Source organism: Rhinatrema bivittatum, chromosome 1, assembly GCF_901001135.1.
Source record: "Rhinatrema bivittatum chromosome 1, aRhiBiv1.1, whole genome shotgun sequence".
NCBI classification, from domain to species: domain Eukaryota; kingdom Metazoa; phylum Chordata; class Amphibia; order Gymnophiona; family Rhinatrematidae; genus Rhinatrema; species Rhinatrema bivittatum.
The window spans coordinates 435,053,245-435,073,801 of NC_042615.1; the positions used below are offsets into that span (position 1 = coordinate 435,053,245).

At 43.5% G+C, this 20,557-nt stretch overlaps 1 protein-coding gene and 1 long non-coding RNA gene across 3 annotated transcripts in view; one reads left to right on the top strand and one right to left on the bottom strand.

Moving 5' to 3' along the window:
• Window positions 1-623: 623 nt before the first annotated feature.
• On the bottom strand, window positions 624-18,608 carry LOC115093101. Of its 2 annotated transcripts, none has more exons than XR_003857170.1 (3): window positions 18,504-18,608; window positions 5,095-5,688; window positions 624-791 (listed from the first exon to the last, which is right to left on the bottom strand). It is a non-coding gene; the product is annotated as an uncharacterized LOC115093101 (long non-coding RNA). The 2 variants fall into 2 exon arrangements; XR_003857171.1 differs by having other exon boundaries at window positions 5,012-5,688.
• TMEM38B (transmembrane protein 38B) overlaps window positions 18,331-20,557 on the top strand; it is a 138,214-nt gene continuing 135,987 nt past the window's right edge. Inside the window, exon 1 of the mRNA XM_029604786.1 lies at window positions 18,331-18,537. Coding sequence (XP_029460646.1) covers window positions 18,429-18,537 — 109 coding nt within the window. The 5' untranslated portion in view covers window positions 18,331-18,428. The remainder of the gene's footprint in view (window positions 18,538-20,557) is intronic.

A 20,557-nucleotide genomic window follows, 5' to 3' on the forward strand; every position in this document is an offset into this window, starting at 1 on the left:
TAACTGTAAACTGAATTAAAATTATTTGCCGGTACTGCTGTTTTAACCCCTTGAATTCAGATAAGCATTAAAGTGCAAGGCAGATTTTATGTATTTATTTGGCGAGCAGCTGTCTGGTAAGATCTTTCACAGGGAGATGAATTCCATTAATTTCGCTCTCTATGGCTGCAGTGGCTGATTATTGTACATAATTGTTCCTAGATGTTGCAAAAGACAAGAGAGAGTTTGGCTTTGAACCCACTCCCAGGCATTTGAAAAATTCAGTCTGACAGGAACCCTGCCAAGCAGTGGCCTGCCCAGTGCTGCTGTTTGCTCCATATGCTTTTGCCTAACATTTAAAATATGAAGCAATTAACTCTAGTGCCCTACATTTAGCTGCAGCCAATTTTTTTCCCTTTCTTCTCTTCCCCACGCTGACTTTCTTTTTCTTAACTAATTTCTCAGGAATGTGTATCTATTGCCACTCTGAGGTTAAGTAAGATAACTGCAATCCGTTATGAAAGAAAGTGCAGTGGGAGCCATCAGACAATGAGAATCTGCAGGCTGAAGAAGGGAGCCCACTGAAAGCATCAAGACAAAAAAAAAAAAGGTTGGGTTTTATGCATTTATTTGCGTCACCCTTTCAATTACATTTACAGTGTAGGTATGGGGCATATGAGGTCTACCACCTCCCCACCGTTTCCTTGCTCCATTGGGCTTGCAGATCAATCAGAGCCAGGGCTCAGATCTGGGGGCATGAGCCTTCTTGTGCAACTTCATTGTTTTCTATCCACACTAGAGATGCAAATTTCCTGTAATTTTGAAATGAGGGGAAAACAGAAAAAAAGGGGAAAAATGGGAAATAAGAAATGATTGTGCTTGAGTAGCAATATAGCCCATGGCGTATATATAACAAGAGGGTAATTTCCAAAGCCCTATCCATGACTAGAACTGTGCTTTAGCCATAGAAATGGGCTGTTACAAAACTGCTTGGCTGATACGTGGGGAAATGTATGCACATAGAGCCAGTATGCCCATTCCATTTACCTGCAGTGAACACAGGCATTCTCAGAGGCAGGGCTGGGGAAGAGTTTGCACTTAGGTGTGTATACGTTTTGTATTCTGAAAAGATATGTGCGTACATTGTTTTTCAGAAAAGCTCTGTACAGAAATTAGCAGGTGTAACAATGTATGTGGGTAGATTTGGTGTACACTTTCCCTTTGAAATTGGTGTAAAGTCTGTGGGTCACAAAATACTTGCAGACTTTTCACCAGTGCAGGTAGTGACAAGCGTATCCTCTCAGACAGTGATTTAAAAAAAAATAATTTTTTTTTTTACAGATAAACAGATATGTTTCCGCATAAAAAACCTTGCCTAGAAAATTGCCTCACCCATTTTTTTTGTACCACTTTTATTATGCTGGCCCCCTAGTGAAGTCAGAACCAACAATTAAAACAACTTTGTAAGGAAACTAGTTTCTTGTATGGAATGGACATTAAACTGCCCCATCAAGCACATTACTCCCATGCTTATTTGTTTTCCCAGACTGGTACAGTTCAATGTCCTTGTTGGTTGCCTGAATGTAAATCCTCTTTTCCACATTTCCCTTGCCGTTAAAGCAGAGAGCAAGAAAGAAATCAGTAGAACTAGGGGTCACGATTTGAAACTCCAGGGAGGAAGACTCAGAACCAATGTCAGGAAGCATTTCTTCACGGAGAGGGTGGTGGATGCCTGGAATACCCTTCTAGAGGAAGTAATGAAGACTAAAACTGTGAAGGAATTCAAAGGGGCATGGGATAAACACTGGCTCCATAAAGGCTAGAGGGATGGGAATGAGTGAAAAGAGGAATGAGGGTAGTTTGCTGGAATGGGGGTTACTACCCTTATCCAATAAGCCTTCATACAGTTTATGCAACCCCAACATTACTCTCTGCTTCAGCTGCAAGGAGAAATGTGGAAAAGAGGATTTACATTCAGACAACCAACAAGGACATTGAACGGCACAGTCTGGGAAAACAAATAAGCATGGGGGTAACTTGCTTGATGCAGTGGTTACTACTCTAAATGTGGAAAAGAGGAATTAGATTCAGACAACATCCAACATGGCATTGAACTGTACGTTCTGGATAAACAAGCATAGGGTAAGTTGTTTGATGTAGTGGTTACTACCGTTAAGCAAAAAGCCTGATACTTCACTTTTGATACAACTCCAACATTACTCTCTGTTTCAATGGCAGGGAGTGGCAGGAAATAGGACTCAAACAGTAACCAACAAGAGCCCTGACTTTGGCCATCTGTGAAACTGATAAGTATGGGAAGCTAAGTATGGGAGCTTGCTGGGCAGACTGGTTGGGCCATTTGGTCTTTTTCTGCTATCATTTCTATGTTTCTATGTTAAAAACAATAAAATAGTTGTTGGGTGTTTCAGTATCCATCGGGTTTTTGTTTTTTTTTTTGTTCCTACCAGGGCTTAATTTGTTGTGGAATGGTCTGGAATGGTGTTCCAATTCCTTTTTGTTGCAGTTCTTTATGACAGCATCCTCGTTCTTTTCACTTTACTTTTTAAGTAGAAATGACAGTGAAACTGTCAAAGTAAGTTTAAAAAATCATATGCAAATTAGTAACCATTTAAAAACTTACCATGACAGAAACCAATTGAGAACCAGACCTAAAGGGACAAGGATTTGAAGTCTGAATCCTTCCCCCCCCCCCCCCCCCCATTATCACCTTTTAGCTCTATTTCTTAAACAAGTATAAATTAACCTGTGATTCATACTAATGTTTATTAAACAAATATGCCTTTCCTTTGAAATGAAACTTCTTTGTGGTCAGTTAGCTCACTTACCCGTTGGAGATCTGATCTAGAGCTCACTGGTAGCTAAGTGATTGTGGGGAATTGATTGCCAGTGACAGTAAAGCAGCGCAGAAACCGCTGATGCTTCATGCGAATGGGAATATGAAGGTTCACCTCAGACAAATCCAGAAACGACAGAAACTCCCCTGACTGTACTGCCATTATCACTGAAGGTAGGGTTTCCATGTGAAAATGAGTCACCCGCAAATGACAGTTGACTCCCTTGAGATCTAGGATGAGGTGAAAGCAACCCTCCTTGGGCACAATGAAAGAAATGGAATATTGGCCCACATTTTCTCAAGACATGGGCACTGGAACTACAGCCCACAGGCTGAGGAGCCTTGACAATGTACACTCCACTGCTTGTCTATTCTGCAGAGAGTTGCAGAGAGACACCATGAAAACATCCCAAGGGACACTGAGAAACTCCAGAGCATAGCCATCTCATCACCTCTAGAACTCACTGGTCTGACGTGATCTGAACACAACTCCAATAAGAGACAGATGACCCCCTATCTCCTGTTCCTGGGGGTGGGGCAGCACACCTTTACTGAGAGGCTTGGGGGGGGGGGGCATCCCTACCCGAGTCTGCACCCCTTCTGGGCTGCCTGGGATGAAAGGACTGTTACCTACCCAAAGGCTGAGTGCTCTGAGAAGCTGCTCCTCTGTGGGTTCAAAAGCGTCTGAAACCCCTGGCACGACCTCTCATGCTGAAGGAGCATTGCTTCTGCTTCTTATCCTCTGGTAACCTAGGAACCTGGGCCTCACCCCATTTATTTCTTATGTTCTTCTTATTTGCTATTTTTCCAACTCACTCCCAAACAAGAGTGATTCTTTAAAAGGCAGTTTCGTAAAATTGGACTTTGAAATTGATTCAGTTGACCAATTCCTACGCCAAAGCTATTACTGAAGCCACCCCTCTGGCTGAAGTGCGGACCAAATCGCACCCCACATCTGCCAAAAAGGCGGCTGCTGGTTCCATTATTGCCCTGGAATTCACATCAGACTCATCAACTTCCTGAGAGAGAAGTAAACAAGAGTGAGCCATCAGGGAGCAACCAGAAGCAATCTGCAAATTCATTGTCATCTCTTCAAAGGCCTGCTTAAGGATGATCTCAATTCTTCTATCTTGGCATCCTTCAATGTCGTTCCCCCTTCTATGGGCATAGTTGTCCACTTGGTGATGGCATTCACAAGTGAACCCACTTTTGGAAAACGCAATTGCTCTTTCGCAGCCGGATCCAGGGGGTACAGCCCTTCCAAGACTTGCCCCCTTTAAAATTAGTTTCCGGGGTGCCCCATTTAAGATCAATTAATTCTTAAATAGCCTCCATAATAGGGAAGAAACATGAGGCTTTATGCAAAGAAATGAAAATGGGATCTTTCTTTGGCTCAGACATGGAATTAGCCCCCGATACCATCAGCATCTTCAATGTCTAGGAAATCAGAACTGGTAACCCTTCTCTGTGAAAGAAACGCAACATAGTTCTATATGCTACAGCCCCAAAGGAATTTCCCCATCCTCCAGGGAGTAAGGATCAGCGCAATCATCCGTGCCATTTGGGTCCCTATTAGCATGACACGTAGCAGGTCTAGACATATTCCCATGCTTACCCACGGCACCAGGTGCGCGGGAATCCACAGCCTGCGATCCTGAACTGTTAAGACTGGCTGGTGCCTTCGACTGTACTTTAAGAAAGGACTGCAGCCCTTGAAAAAATTCCACCCAAGAAAAAGCAGAAGGGTTCATGCCAAAACCAGGGGGCATCTGTCCTGCACCCACTAAACTACCTTCCCCTGCTGACAAACCAGTTAAAGGAGCCCCAAACTCAAGCAAAACCCCTGCCAGCTCTTTTTCCAATCCCTTATGCTGGGAAGGACCGGGCTTAGTAAAATCAGACTAAGAGAATTCTCTCTGAGCCTCCAAACAGTTTTGAAAAAGGTTAGAGGGGACACCAGGCTGAGATGCCCAAATATGGCAAGCAGCACAAAGGGTAAGGCGCTTAGACTTCTCTGCTATCGATGCTATAGAGTTGTCACTGCGCTCCAACAGTAGTCTGAGAACTTTGTGCCAGCTGTGCTTGCAATAGGCGCTTGAAAAAATAGGCATTAAAAAAGTAGGCGCCTGAGACACCATTCAGGTAGGTGCTCAGTTGAGCGCCTACCTGAGCACTCACTCTGTAGGCAACTTCAGCATCACCCCAGATGAAGACACAGGTGCCTGGGGGGCCACTGGCTTGGTTTTGTGTTTAGACGCTACCTGTAGCTCCATGGATGCTGACCTTCTGTGTGCATATTGTGGTGATGTTTAGGGCTTGGAGAAGAATGAGCCAAGTGTCTTGGAGATAGAGCATAGCTTTCAGATGCCGAAGATGCACCATCCCCATCCTTCAGGGAAGCAATTTTCATGGCTCTCGGTCTTCGGGCCTCGGGCCTGTGGTGACATGCGGAAAAGTCGCTGCAAGATACTTGGTCATGGTCCGGGCCCAGGTAAATTTAACAATAATTATGACAGTCAGTGAGGACATTGTGTGTCTGCACTTCACAGTATTTGAAGCCAGGCTTTTTAGACATTGTGGTAGCACTGAAAAGTTCTTTTGTGGGTTCGATAGCACAAGTAGAAAAAATGCTAAGGCCTAGAAAAAAAAAAACTGAGGAGACAAGAGGAGAAAAAAATCCATACTTCCGTGCAAAAGCATGGAAAAATTAAGACTGAGGAGACCGATGACTCGCTTCATATAAGAAGTACCACACAGGTGCAGCAGAGCATAAGTTCTTAATTCTTGGAGAGAGAGTCCGTAAGTATGCCATCGAATGAAGTCACTCGGACAGCATGGCTAATTCAGCCTGTTTACTGACAGAAAAACAAAATAACGTTAAACAAGGAAAAACAATACTAAAGTTAATAAACTGATTGCAGCAGCAAATAAGTACATAACTTAAATGATAAAATAAATACAATAGAACAAGTTAAAAGCAGAAAGTCCAAATAAAATTATTGCTAAATATATTACATCTTATTCCTACATATAGTCCTGGGGGAATTCTGCGCTACTGCGGAGCACAGGATTTGCGCCGAATTCCCCCCTATGCAGAATTGCCATTTTCTGTACAGAAAATAGCAGAGGAGACCCCGGCATGCCACGAACGGAGCACATCCCGCTTGTGCCCAGGTAAATTTAACAATAATTATGACAGTCAGTGAGGACATTGTGTGTCCGCACTTCACAGTATTTGAAGCCAGGCTTTTTAGACATTGTGGTAGCACTGAAAAGTGCTTTTGTGGGTTCGATAGCACAAGTAGAAAAAATGCTAAGGCCTAGAAAAAAAAAACTGAGGAGACAAGAGGAGAAAAAAATCCATACTTCCGTGCAAAAGCATGGAAAAATTAAGACTGAGGAGACTGATGACTTGCTTCGTATAAGAAGTACCACACAGGTGCAGCAGAGCATAAGTTCTTAATTCTTGGAGAGAGAGTCCGTAAGTATGCCATCGAATGAAGTCACTCGGACAGCATGGCTAATTCAGCCTGCTTATTGACGGAAAAACAAAATAACGTTAAACAAGGAAAAACAATACTAAAGTTAATAAACTGATTGCAGCAGCAAATAAGTACATAACTTAAATGATAAAATAAATACAATAGAACAAGTTAAAAGCAGAAAGTCCAAATAAAATTATTGCTAAATATATTACATCTTATTCCTACATATAGTCCTGGGGGAATTCTGCGCTACTGCGGAGCACAGGATTTGCGCAGAATTCCCCCCTATGCAGAATTGCCATTTTCTGTACAGAAAATAGCAGAGGAGACCCCGGCATGCCACGAACGGAGCACATCCCGCTTGTGCCGCTGGATGTGCTCCATTTGCGGCGAAGATGAAGGACCCAGCACGCTGTTTGCGACAAAGATGGAAGACCCCGTGTGCTGTGAATGGAGTGTGCTCCGCTTGCTGTGAAGATGGAAGGCATCGGTGAGAGAGAATGTGTGTGTGAGAGAGGGGGAGGGTGAGAGAGCAGGAAGGTGTGAGAGAGAGAGAACATGGGAGGTAAGAGCGCGAGGGGATGCTTGAATGTGGGTTTCACAGAGAGGGAGTCTATGTGAGGGGAGGGTGAGAGAGCAGGAGGGTGTGAGAGAGCATGGGAGGTAAGGAGGGGAGATGCTTGAATGTAGGTTTCAGAGAGAGGGAACCTATATGAGGGGAAAGGGGGTGTGGGAGAGGGGAGAGTGAGAGCATGGGAGGTAAGAGAGTGGGGGGGGGGGATGCTTGAGTGTGGGTTTGAGAGAGAGGGAGCCTATATGAGGAAATTATGAAGGAATGTGTATGTGTGTGAGATTGGAAGTGTATGTGTATGAAAAAGGGATCATGTGCATGTGAGGGTGCTAGTCTGGTGAAGGGATTGTGTATGTGAGACAGTCTGTGTGAAGGGGTGCGTGAGAGAGAAATTGGTAGCCTGTGTGAGGATGTATGTGTGTGAGAGAAAGGGAGCTTGTGTGGGTGTGTATGCAAGAAAAGAGGGCCCTGTATGAGGGGGTGTGTGTGTGTGTGTGTGTGCGCGAGAGTAAGGGAGTCTGTATGAGGGTGTGTGTATGTGATTTAGAGAGGGAGCCTGTGTGTGATAGAGGGAGGGACAGAGGGAGACTATGTGAGGGGCAGTACTGAGAACGGGTGGAGGAGTTGGGGCCTGAGAGGGCAAAGTGGCCAGGGGAGTAGGGAGAGCTGGTGGGACACTCTTACAATGAATTTCTAGGGAAATTCTGCTCAAAATATTTAAAATTCTGCATCTTTAAGTAATAACTTTTTTCTATATTAATTTAAAATGTAATTACTTAAAGACTGTCATGTAAGAACATAAGAACATGCTATACTGGGTCAGACCAAGGGTCCATCAAGCCCAGCATCCTGTTACCAAAAATGGCCAATCCAGGCCATAAGAACCTGGCAAGTACCCAAAAACTAAGTCTATTCCATGTTACTGTTGCTAATAATAGCAGTGACTGTCAACTAAATAGCAGGTAATGGACTTCTCCAAGAATTTATCCAATCCTTTTTTAAACACAGCTATACTAACTGCACTAACCACATCCTCTGGCAACAAATTCCAGAGTGTAATTGTGCGTTGAGTGAAAAAGAACTTTCTCCGATTAGTTTTAAATGTGCCCCATGCTAACTTCATGGAGTACCCCCTAGTCTTTCTATTATCCGAAAGAGTAAATAACCGATTCACATCTATCCGTTCTAGACCTCTCATGATTTTAAACACCTCTATCATATCCCCCCTCATCCGTCTCTTCTCCAAGCTGAAAAGTCCTAACCTCTTTAGTCTTTCCTCATAGGGGAGCTGTTCCATCCCCTTTATCATTTTGGTAGCCCTTCTCTGTACCTTCTCCATCGCAATTATATCTTTTTTGAGATGCGGCGACCAGAATTGTACACAGTATTCAAGGTGCGGTCTCACCATGGAGCGATAGAGAGGTATTATGACATTTTCCATTTTATTCACCATTCCCTTTCTATTAATTCCCAACATTCTGTTTGTTTTTTTGACTGCCGCAGCACACTGAACAAATGATTTCAATGTGTTATCCACTATGATGCCTAGATCTCTTTCTTGGGTTGTAGCACCTAATATGGAACCCAACATTGTGTAATTATAGCATGGGTTATTTTTTCCTATATGCATCACCTTGCACTTATCCACATTAAATTTCATCTGCCATTTTGATGCCCAATTTTCCAGTCTCACAAGGTCTTCCTGCAATTTATCACAATCTGCTTGTGATTTGACTACTCTGAACAATTTTGTATCATCTGCAAATTTGATTACCTCATTTGTTGTATTTCTTTCCAGATCATTTATAAATATATTGAAAAGTAAGGGTCCCAATACAGATCCCTGAGGCACTCCACTGCCCACTCTCTTCCACTGAGAAAATTGTCCATTTAATCCTACTCTCTGTTTTCCTGTCTTTTAGCCAGTTTGTAATCCACGAAAGGACATCGCCACCTATCCCATGACTTTTTACTTTTCCTAGAAGCCTCTCACGAGGAACTTTGTCAAATAGCTTCTGAAAATCCAAGTACACTACATCTACTGGTTCACCTTTATCCACATGTTTATTAACTCCTTCAAAAAAGTGAAGATTTGTGAGGCAAGACTTGCCTTGGGTAAAGCCATGCTGACTTTGTTCCATTAAACCATGTCTTTCTATATGTTCTGTGATTTTGATGTTTAGAACACTTTCCACTATTTTTCCTGGCACTGAAGTCAGGTTAACCGGTCTGTAGTTTCTCGCATCGCCCCTGGAGCCCTTTTTAAATATTGGGAATACATTTGCTATCTTCCAGTCTTCAAGTACAATGGATGATTTTAATGATAGGTTACAAATTTTTACTAACAGGTCTGAAATTTTATTTGTTAGATCCTTCAGAACCCTGGGGTGTATACCATCCGGTCCAGGTGATTTACTATTCTTCAGTTTGTCAATCAGGCCTACCACATCTTCTAGGTTCACCGTGATTTGGTTCAGTCCATCTGAATCATTACCCATGAAAACCTTCTCCAGTATGGGTAACTCCCCAACATCCTCTTCAGTAAACACCAAAGAAATCATTTAATCTTTCCGCAATGGCCTTATCTTCTCTAAGTGCCCCTTTAACCCCTCGATCATCTAACGGTCCAGTTAACTCCCTCACAGGCTTTCTGCTTCGGATGTATTTTAAAAAGTTTTTACTGTGAGTTTTTGCCTCTACGGCCAAATTCTTTTCAAATTATCTCTTAGCCTGCCTTATCAATGTCTTACATTTAACTTGCCAACGCTTATGTATTATCCTATTTTCTTCTGTTGGATCCTTCTTCCAATTTTTGAATGAAGATCTTTTGGCTAAAATAGCTTCTTTCACTTCCCCTTTTAACCATGCCAGTAATCGTTTTTCCTTCTTTCCACTTTTTTTAATGTATGGAATACATCTGGACTGTGCTTCTAGGATGGTATTTTTTTTAACAGTGACCACGCCTCTTGTACACTTTTTAGCTTTGTAGCTGCTCCTTTCAGTTTTTTTCTAACAATTTTTCTCATTTTATCAGTTTCCCTTTTGAAAATTTAGCACAAGAGCTGTGGATTTGCTTACTGTCCCCCTTCCAGTCATTAATTCAAATTTGATCATATTATGATCACTATTGCCAAGCGGCCCCACCAGTGTTACCTCTCTCACCAAATCCTGTTCTCCACTGAGAATTAGATTTAAAATTGCTCCCTGTCTTGTCCGTTCCTGAACCAATTGCTCCATAAAAATGTAATTTATTCGATCCAGGAACTTTATATCTCTAGTATGTACCAATGATACATTTACCCAGTCAATATTGGGGTAATTGAAGTCTCCCATTATTACCACACTACCAATTTGATTAGCTTCCCTAATTTCTCTTAGCATTTCACTTTCTGTCTCACCATCTTGACCAGGTGGATGGTAGTATACTCCTATCACTATAGTCTTCCCCGACACACAAGGGATTACTACCCATAAAGATTCAATTGTGCATTTAGTCTCATGCAGGATGTTTATCCTGTTGGACTCTATGCCATCCCAGACATAAAGTGCCACATCGCCTCCCGGGTGCTCCTCTCTGTCATTGCGATATAATTTGTACCCCAGTATAGCACTGTCCCATTGGTTGTCCTCCTTCTACCATGTCTCTGAGATGCCAATTAAGTCTGTCATCATTCACTGCTATACATTCTAATTCTCCCATCTTACTACTTAGATGTCTGGCATTAGCATACAAACATTTCAGTGTGTGTTTTGTTTGTATTTTCATTCTGCTTTTTAATTGATAGGGATGTTGGAATTTTTTAGCTCAGGCGAGTTTTTAGTTTCAGGCACTTGGACTACTTTTCTTATTATTGGAACCTCACTGTCGGGATGCCCTAATTCTAATGCATCGTTAGTATCCTTTGAAGATACCTCTCTCCGAACCATGTGCTGCTGAGCGAGTCGGCTTTCCCCTTTGTTCTAGTTTAAAAGCTGCTCTATCTCCTTTTTAAAGGTTAGTGCCAGCAGCTTGGTTCCACTCTGGTTAAGGTGGAGACCGTCCCTTTGGAAGAGACTCCCCCCTTCCCCAAAAGGTGACCCAGTTGCTAACAAAACTGAAACCCTCTTCCTTGCACCATCGTCTCACCCACGCATTGAGACTCCGGAGCTCTGCCTGCCTCTGGTGACCTGCGCATGGAACAGGGAGCATTTCAGAGAATGCTACCCTGGAGGTTCTGGATTTAAGCTTTCTACCTAAGAGCCTAAATTTGGCTTCCAGAACCTTCCTCCCACATTTTCTTGTCGCTAGTGCCCATATGTACGACAGCCTGCTTCTCCCCAGCACTGTCTAAAATCCTATCTAGGTGACGTGTGAGGTCCACCACCTTCACACCAGGTAGGCAAGTTACCAGGCGATCCTCACGCCCACCAGTCACCCAGCTGTCTACATTCCTAATAATCGAATCACCAACTATGACGGTCGATCTAACTGTTCCCTCCTGGGCAGGAGATATCCTCGGTGCGAAAGGAAAATGCATCACCTGGAGAGCAGGTCCTTGCTACAGGATTCTTTCCTGCTGCACCAGGTTGATGCTGTCCAATCATGAGACCACCTTCCTCCAAGGCAGCACCAGGACTGCCAGTCTAAAGTTGGGACTTGGCTACTATGTCCCTGAAGGTCTCATCTATATACCTCTGTCTGCCTTAGCTCCTCCAGGTCTGCCACTCTAGCCTCCAGAGATCGGACTCATTCTCTGAGTGCCAAGAGCTCTTTGCATCGCATGCATATGTACAATTTCTCACCAGCGGGTAAAAAAATTATACATGTGACACTCAATGCAAAAGACTGAGAAGGCCCCCTCTTGCTGCCTTCATCTCTAATTTGTTCAGTTCCTACTTAAGGTTTTAGGTTGCTATGGGAGTAGGAATGTGTCTAATGTCCTTTAAATGTATTAGTGAATTCACTATATGTCTAGTAGTGGCCTACAGGGGAATGATCAAACTCTCAATAAAGTGTGGGGAATTTGTGAAGTGAAGTTCAAAGGATGGCTTTTTTTTTTAAATATACAAACAGTAACTTATGCTTACTAGCTGCCTTACTATTTAAAAATACAAAGTCTAACTTCTGTTTATTTGCTGTCTTACTATTAAAAGCACAAACACACTAAATAACATTCCCAAATAGTTAACTTTGCCCCAATACTTTTAAAAAAGACAATATCCCAAGCAAAAACATACTGATTCCTTTCAGCCACCAGCAAGGTGATCCTCTCCTCTCAGTTTGAAGAATTTTGCAGAATTTTAAGTTTTTGTACGCAGAATTTTAAATTTGTTTACATAGAATTCCCCCACGAGTATATATAGGAAGAGCTGTTAGAGTTCAATATTTTTAGAAAGAAAAAAGTCTCAAGTCCCTTCTTTAATTTCACAAATTCTTTTTCAAAACATAGATACAAAAAATGAATTCCACAAACGGAGCTGAACTGGAAAAACTGAGTTCTCTTGTCCTTTCTAAACAGATTTCCTTGTGAGATGGTAAAAATTCTTGTGAAGAATGGTGAGCTCTGGCAGGTTTGTTTGAGACTAGAAGATGCAAAAGATAGGGAGGAATATTCCAGTTTAGTACTTTAAAAGGGAGGCAGCAGATCTTGAACTGAATCTGACAGTTTATAGGAAGAAGGAACCATGGGCTGAAGATGAAAGGGGTAGACTCAGAAGTAATCTTAAGGATTAATATTTATTTACTTAAAAGGTTGGTGAATGCATCCCTGTGGAGATGGTGTAGACAAGATCAGTATCAGAATTCAAGAAAATATAGGACAAGCACAGAGTCTAAATAAGGGAAAATGCTATACAGTTGCAATGGGGATGGGCTGGCTGGAGGTGCTGTATAGTCTTTATTTGCCGTCATGGTCTATGTTTAGGCTGTTTCTCTACTCCAAACCAGTCTTTGGGCACTCCTCCCTGAAGTTAGAAGGGTTTTCAGTATATACCTAATGAATATGCATAAATTATATTAGGGATTGTGCAAGCAAATATATCTTATGCATACTATTTAGTATATTCTCAAAACCACCCTTGCTGGGAGCAGGGCCCTGAGCACCTCTGTTCTAGGAATTCTGATTTTTAATGTGTGTGAGAACCCTCCTTTTCAGACACTATCTCTCCAGCTAAGCTTGCACCCGTTACCTCTGAGACACTAGCAAAAGCATTGTCTTTTCACCTGTCTCAGCTACCGTAAATATTCAAAGTCCTTATCTCTGATAGACTTTGGGCTTTATTTCCCATAGACACAAAAGAAGAGAAAACCTTTAGTAAGCATGTCCCTTTGTTCCAGTTATTGTTGCATCAGTTCCATGTTATTCAGCTTGTTCTCAATAAATGTTTGTGGAGCTTAAAAATAGGCTGAACAAGAATTTAGATATTAGACTGTATGGCAATGCAGCATCAAGTGCTGGGAGAACAGAATAGCTCCCTTTATCTTTTGTATACCATTGCATTAAAAGCAATTTCATGGGCCCAGATGTACTGAAAGGTTTTCCTCATTTTGCATCTGTGAGAAGAGGAGAAGAAATGTATTATTGTAAACCTCTCCCCTATGGTGAGAGGGGCCACAAAATATAACTCCACCTCTCAGCTGTGTGTTTAAGGACAGACATATGTAATGCGCCCCCACAACTAAAGGGTCTCCCAGGGATGGGGAGGAGAGAACATAAGAAAATGCCATACTGGGTCAGACCAAGGGTCCATCAAGCCCAGCATCCCGTTTCCAACAGTGGCCAATCCAGGCCATAAGAACCCGGCAAGTACCCAAAAACCAAGTCCACTCCATGCTACCGATGCCAGTAATAGCAGTGGCTACTTTCTAAGTCATCTTAATTAATAGCAGGTAATGGAGAAGAGAATAGAACAATAACTGATAACATAAAACCCACCTTATATAGCTACAGCAAGTATTGCATATAAAATCAGTACATGCACAGTGACACAGTGCATTAGGATTCTTATACTCTATACAGCAAACACAGACCAATAGCATTATAGTAAAAAAAGAAAAAAGATTTTATTAACATGGAAAAGTGAGGAAAATCAGGTTGCAAGATATAAAAGAAAAATCACTAGCCCTACGCTGATCTCAGTTCAGTTCACTTGCAAAATACTTCAAACTCCCACCTAAATTCTGGCCAGAATAATTATAAATTCTCAGTTAAGTCGCATGTGAGTTCTGTTTTCCTTTTCTTTAGACAAGCTCCTCCACTTTGTGCTTGATGAAGCTGATGCAGATGCTTGATATTCTGTGCCCAGTTCTGCTGCAGGGTCCTCTTGCTTCAGGAGATTGGAAGACCCGGGTCTCACAAAAAATGGAGAAATAATTTACCTGATAATTTTATTTTCCTTACTGTAGACAGATGGACTCAGAACCAGTGGATTTATGCTCCTCTGCTGGCAGATGGAGACTGAGCAAGCAGGCATCACAGTATATATAACCCTGCAGTGATCCCAACCTGCAGTATTCTTTTTAAAAGCAACTGTGGACAGACTAGCAAAAAACCTTAATTAAAAACAGATAACCAGAACTGTATTCAACCAACCATAAACACTGAACTCACATAAAATTTAAGGTAACCCAAGCTAGGAACTGGATAAACACTTACCAGTAATCCCTTGGGACCCAGAGCCCCACAGGACTATTGACACACTCATGCGGCAGCTGAGGGCAGGAAGCTGAGTGCATCTGACTACACTAAGGAAAACAAGATTATCAGGTAAGTAATTTCTCCATTTCCTAGTGTGTAGACAGATGGACTCAGGACCAGTGGGATGTACCAAAGCTACTCCCCAACAGGATTGGAGGCTGCCCACGGTCCAGTCAACACCGCATGTTCAAAGGCTGCATCCTCCTGGGCCTGCATATCCAGGTGAGAAAACCTGGAAAAAGTGTGTAAGGAGGACCACATCGCAGTTTGGCAGATATCAATGGGAGACAACAGACTAACTTCCGCCCATGACACTGCCTAAGCCCAAACCTGAGTAGCAACGGCTTTCCAGCATCCACATACGTGACCACCTCCTTAATCCAACGAGCTACGGTAGCCTGCAAAGCCGATATGCCCTGCTTACTCCCGCTACGGAGAACAAACAGGCGATTTGTCTGACCCCCTTTAAAATTTGTCTCTGGAGCATCCCATTCCAGATCAAGCAATTTCTGGATGACATCCATCTCTAGGAAAAAACAAGAGGCTTTACGTAAGGAAACCAAAATGGGATTCTTCCTGTGCTCTGACATAGTATCCGAACCAGAAACACCCAGCTGTTTCAAGGTCTGGGAAATCAGGGCTGGCAATTCATCTCTATGAAAGAATTGCAACATGATTTAGTACGGTTACAGCCCTGAAGGAATTTCCACATCTTCCAGGGAATCAAGATCAACCTCATCAGTGCCATCCAGATTCCTATCGGGAACACCTGTAGGGAGCCGAGGCTAGCCCCGGCACTTAAGCATAGGACTGGAAGAGGGAGGAGCCACAGGCTGAGGGTCCAACCAGACAGAAATGGGGGAAGCGAAGGACTGTGCCTGAAGAAAGGCTTGTAATCCTTGAAAAAATTTCACCGAAGAAAAAGCAGCCGGGTCCAGACAAAGCCCAGAAGGAACTGGAGCTGGTCCCACAGAATTGCCCTTGCTAGTGGAGGAGCCAGTTAAGGGAGAACTAAGATTTGATGTCCCCACAGTCAAGGCCATGACCAACCCACCTCAGAATGGGAAGAGCCAGGCTTAGCAAAATCCAAGGAAGACAACTCTCCTTGAGCGTCTGAGCAGTGCTGACACAGGTTAGAAGCCAGGTCAGGCTGAGAAGCCCTAATATGACATGCAACACAAATAGGAAAATGCTTAGGCTTCTTGCTTACTAGCACCATCATTGTGGTAAACGTGTGTTGGAATGGCTCAGGCTCAGAAATGAAATGCACCCAAAAAATAAGCGCCTAGAAGAAAGCAGAGTAAGGCCCATGCAGAACCTGTGTGCCAAGTTAAGTGTGTAAAAAAAGGTTTGTGTGCGTAAAAGTGCATCTAAAAACTGAGCGCATGCTTGTATAGAGCCAACACACTGTGCACACCAATGGCCTATAGATGGCAGCAGAACAGGTACAAGAGTGTGCGAAAACGGCCACCACGGCCTACCATTCGGTATGCAAGAAAAAAGCCTAACTGCTGGGCCTAGTCCACAGGGAGCCGCTCAACCCACCAGGCTGCCAGTTCCCCAACCCCCAAGGGCGCGGGAACGAATGTCGGTATAGTGCACACCAAGAACAGAGACCGGAGGAAATCCTGAAACCCCTCTGTCTCTGATTCAGGTAAAACTTTAAACTTTTTTTTTTAAACCTTAAATGAGCTCAGGGACTATCTCCGGTTGCGGGGGGAGAGGGCATCTGCCATGCTTGGCCTCCTGCACACACTGCCTTTCAGCTGAACTAGCAGCTAAGTCCACGCTAGGAAACCCAGTTACCGGACTAAGGCACACCTCTGCGGGACCACAGAAATCGCTTCAGGAATTCTGGACTGGGGGAGGGACCTTTAGGTATCATCGCAGGAGAGTGGAGCTTTCGTTTCCTGAATTTAGAATTTCAAATTTCTCCTTTCAAAAAGCTCAAAGCAATCCCCATAGGAAGATGCACATCCACCATCTGCTGGAGAAGGAGAATACTGGCAGGCTGTGGTCACTTCAACTTGCTCAGTCTCCCATCTGCTGGCAGGGAAGCATAAACCCGCTGGTCCTGAGTCCAACTGTCTACACGCTAGGCAAATATAAAATTTCTTCTCTACTCCATATAAAATTGTGACAAATCGTCTGCATTTCCCTGCACCTATAGGTCAGCTTAATACTGAATGTATGCACATACTATTCTAAATACAGACCTTCTAGCTAAAAATGAAACAAAAAGATCAGGAATTACTTTAAATTTACACACTTTTCCCTTACTGCAAAATAACAAACCATTGCCCTATAATTACTATACTACAGACTATGGCTTTGAGTAATACTCCCCTCCCTCTGCAACTGCTCTTTCATTTGTGGTAGGAACCTCACCTCATAACTATGTTTTCCTCACTCTCCCTGTCTATACACGAGACCTTTCTTTTATACCTAATTTTAAAAAGTTAATTAGCAATCAATCCCCTGCTCCTCATTGGCTTTGGTCTGGGATTATACCCCCAAATTATTATTCCAAGAACTGCCATAGGTGCATTAAACTCAAAACTTTCCTTCTGCAGAAATATCAATTTAATCCTAGCAATAGTAGCCAGGTGCACTTGGTATCACTGCAGTTCAGAGGAATAATACCACTGGCTGCCAGCTATGGCACCCCTTCCCCCTTGCAGTGAAGTCAGAGACTAATTTATCATTTGCATAGGTGAGAAGGCCTCCTTTAGGTTTCAAAGGAATTTGCATTGGCCTCTCTCGGGCCGATACAGTAAAGTCCGCGGGAGAGCGGGCGAACCCGGCGCGTGCACAGGCCACGCTCCTGGGCGTGCCATTCTCTATTCAAATGAGGCCTGGCGGTAAAAACAGGCAAAAGGAGGTGCCTCCTTTTGGACCGGGGCGGCGGCTGTCAGCGGGTTTGACAGCCGACGCTCAATTTTGCCGGCGTCTGTTCTCGAGCCCGCTGACAGCCACGGGCTCGGAAACTGGACGCTGGCAAAATTGAGCGTCAGGTTTTCGACCCATCAGCTGCGGGCCGACTTCAAATTTTTTTTACTTTTCAAAACTTTTGGGAGAAATTATCGCCTAGTTTGGGTTGGGTTTGGCGGGTTGGACACGCATTTTCGGCCCCTTACTGAATAAGGGGTAACGCTAGAGTGTCAAACGCGTGTCCAATGGCGGGTGAACAGTGTGTTCCATCGGAGCACACTGTACTGTATCGGCCCGTCTGTCTCTACCAACAAAGGTACTGCCAAGTAATTCACCTGTCCCCATTTGCCTTTACTGCTCCTCCCTGGCATTTTTTCTTTTTTTTTACTTCAAACAGAGAGTGACTAGGGCTTCTCCCCTTTGCAATGTAATTCACCTCTGCTAGGCAGCGCAAGAATAACATCTTAAGCTTCTGGCTTACATTACGTCTGGCCCATACTGACATAGCAGGTAAGACCATTTTGCCCACCCAGTCAGCGTGGTTTCTGTTGCCGAAGAAGAGAAATTGCAGTACTTTCTTTAACAGGCCCGGGGTGGGGATATGTTGTGTACACTCTGCAACTGGTTTATCGCAGTTCTGCGGGCTAGGCCCTGAGGCCTAGGACGAGGAACCCAAAACGACTCAAGAAAAACCAGCCCGACCGCTTCCGCGAGAAGGCGCAGGCCGGAGAGCGAACAACCGGCGCGGGGAGGGCGGGGTCAATGGCTGGCGCCCCGCCTCGCGCAGCGACCGTTGGCTGTCAGTGCCTCTCGCGCAGCCTTCCCCCCCTCCCCCTCCCCGGCCGGCAGTGGTGCCTTCTCTGGCAACTCGAGTCGCTCTCCCTCCTCCACCTCGCAGCACCGGCACTAGACAAGTTGTCGCTGCCGCCGTCATGGAGTCTTTGCAAGAGATGTCGCTGCAGTTTTCCGAGATCTCCATGTTCCCTTTCTTCGACGTGGCGCATTACCTGTGCTCGGTGCAGAGTCTGCGGGAGCAGAAAGGTGAGGAGGAGGAGGAGAAGTCGTGGCCGCTACCGGCCTCCCACCGAAGGGAAATCAGCGGACAGCTAAAGGGGAGGGAATGGTATTGCAATAAGAACTTCCTCCTTGGCACAGAAGTTGCAGTGACCGCAGTTAATATTTACTAAAAAAAAAAAAAGAAAAAAGGTGTAGCAATTAAAAAAACAAACCAAAACACCCCCAAGCTAATTTCTATAAATACATTTTCCATACTACATTAAGGCCTTAAACGTATGTCCTCAGTGTTCTTGAATGTGGACGCTTGTAAGTTTTTGTTTCAACTTTCTAAAGTGTAAATATTGAACTTTTTCTCAATTTCACGACCTGGAGATCATGCAGGACGGGGGAGGAATCACAGGCGGGCACCGAGGGAAGGCGGTGTGTGCTGGACTTTACTCACTGATGATCAGTGTCCCTTCTTTTCAAACAATTTGCTTTTTATACATGTCATCTTTTTATAGCTGTTTATTAGACGACTTATTAAGCTGTGCAAATGTGTTTTCCACTTACTAGCCTTCGCTGTTCTGCCATATCTTTAGACTACATTGTTCTGTCAGAAAAGGTCATCAGACTTCAAACAAAAAAGAAGAAAGGCAGGGATAGGTAATGTCTTTAAAAAAAATAAATTTGTACACACAGAGGCTGTTGGACATATATTTCCTACTGTTACTATTACACAAAAATCATACCAAATGCATATTCTTTCAATCTAATTGGAAGATGTAAATAAAACTCCAGAATATTTAGTACTCAAATACAGTACTATATACTGTTGAAACGAAAATATATATTTTAAGTTACATTTAATCACCATTCTATTTCTGAGAGCTCCCCCATTCTGCCCTGTCTATTGTAGAGTGGGTCTGTGAGTGTGCAACCTGCTGGAAAGGGAGCAATTAGTGCAAAAAATGTATCAAATTAAAGAATACCATGTATTTAGAAGTTATTTTTTTTCCTGACTGCTTTGTTTTAGCTTTTCACATCCTTTCAAGCAATCTTTGAGTGTAATTAAAGTGCTTCTTTAAAGGTGACCTGTACTGTTTATTGGTGAGAACTTCAGCTGAAAATTTGTGCTGTCATGATGTTTTATTTATTTCATATTCTGCTTTTAAGCACTTCAAAGTAGTTTGCATTCAGGTACTGTAAATATTTCCCTGGAGCAACTGTCATCCTCTCTAATGACTTGTTTATTTTACATTTGTTTTTCTTACTATCAGGCCAATACAGAACGGTGGAAAATGCGCGGGCCACCCCCCCCCCCCCCCCCCCGAAACTAATAGTGCTCATCACATGCAAATGCATGTTGATGAGCCTATTAGGTAGTCACCTGCAATACAGAAAGCAAAATCTGTGCTGCACATTTTACTCTCAGAAACTAACTCCTGCCAAATTTCAGACCGCACCAGGCAAGTGTACAGAAAAGCAGAAAAAACTGCTTTTCTGTACACCCTCAGACTTAATATCATAGTGATATTAAGTCGGAGGCCCCAAAAATTAAAAAAAAAAAAAAAAATGTCTTCCTGCAGGTTGCAAAACGGATGCTCAATTTTGCCGGCGTCCGTGTTCTGAACCCGTGGCTGTCAGTGGGTTTGACAACCGACGCCGGTAAAATTAAGCGTCGGCTGTCAGACCCGCTGATAGCCGCCGCTTCTGCCAATAAGGAGGTGCTAGGGACGCGCTAGTATCCCTAGCGCCTCCTTATTAGTGTGGGCCCTAACTTAAATACTGAATCGCGCCCAGGAGAGGTGCCTGGGCGCGCATTGGGAGAGCTGGCGTTCGCCTCAGAGCTCTGGCTCTCCTGTGGAGTTTACCGTATGGGCCTGAATGTAAACAGTGATGTCAGCAAGAGACAGTTTCTTCCTTAGCAAGAGAGGGGTGTTGTGATTCAGTTTATTTATTTTTATATATAATTTTAAAATCTTATGCTGGTTTAGAAAATATCTATGGAGGTTCATGGCCAGAAATATATTTTGAAAAAAAAGCTTGAGAATGAGACTTTAGG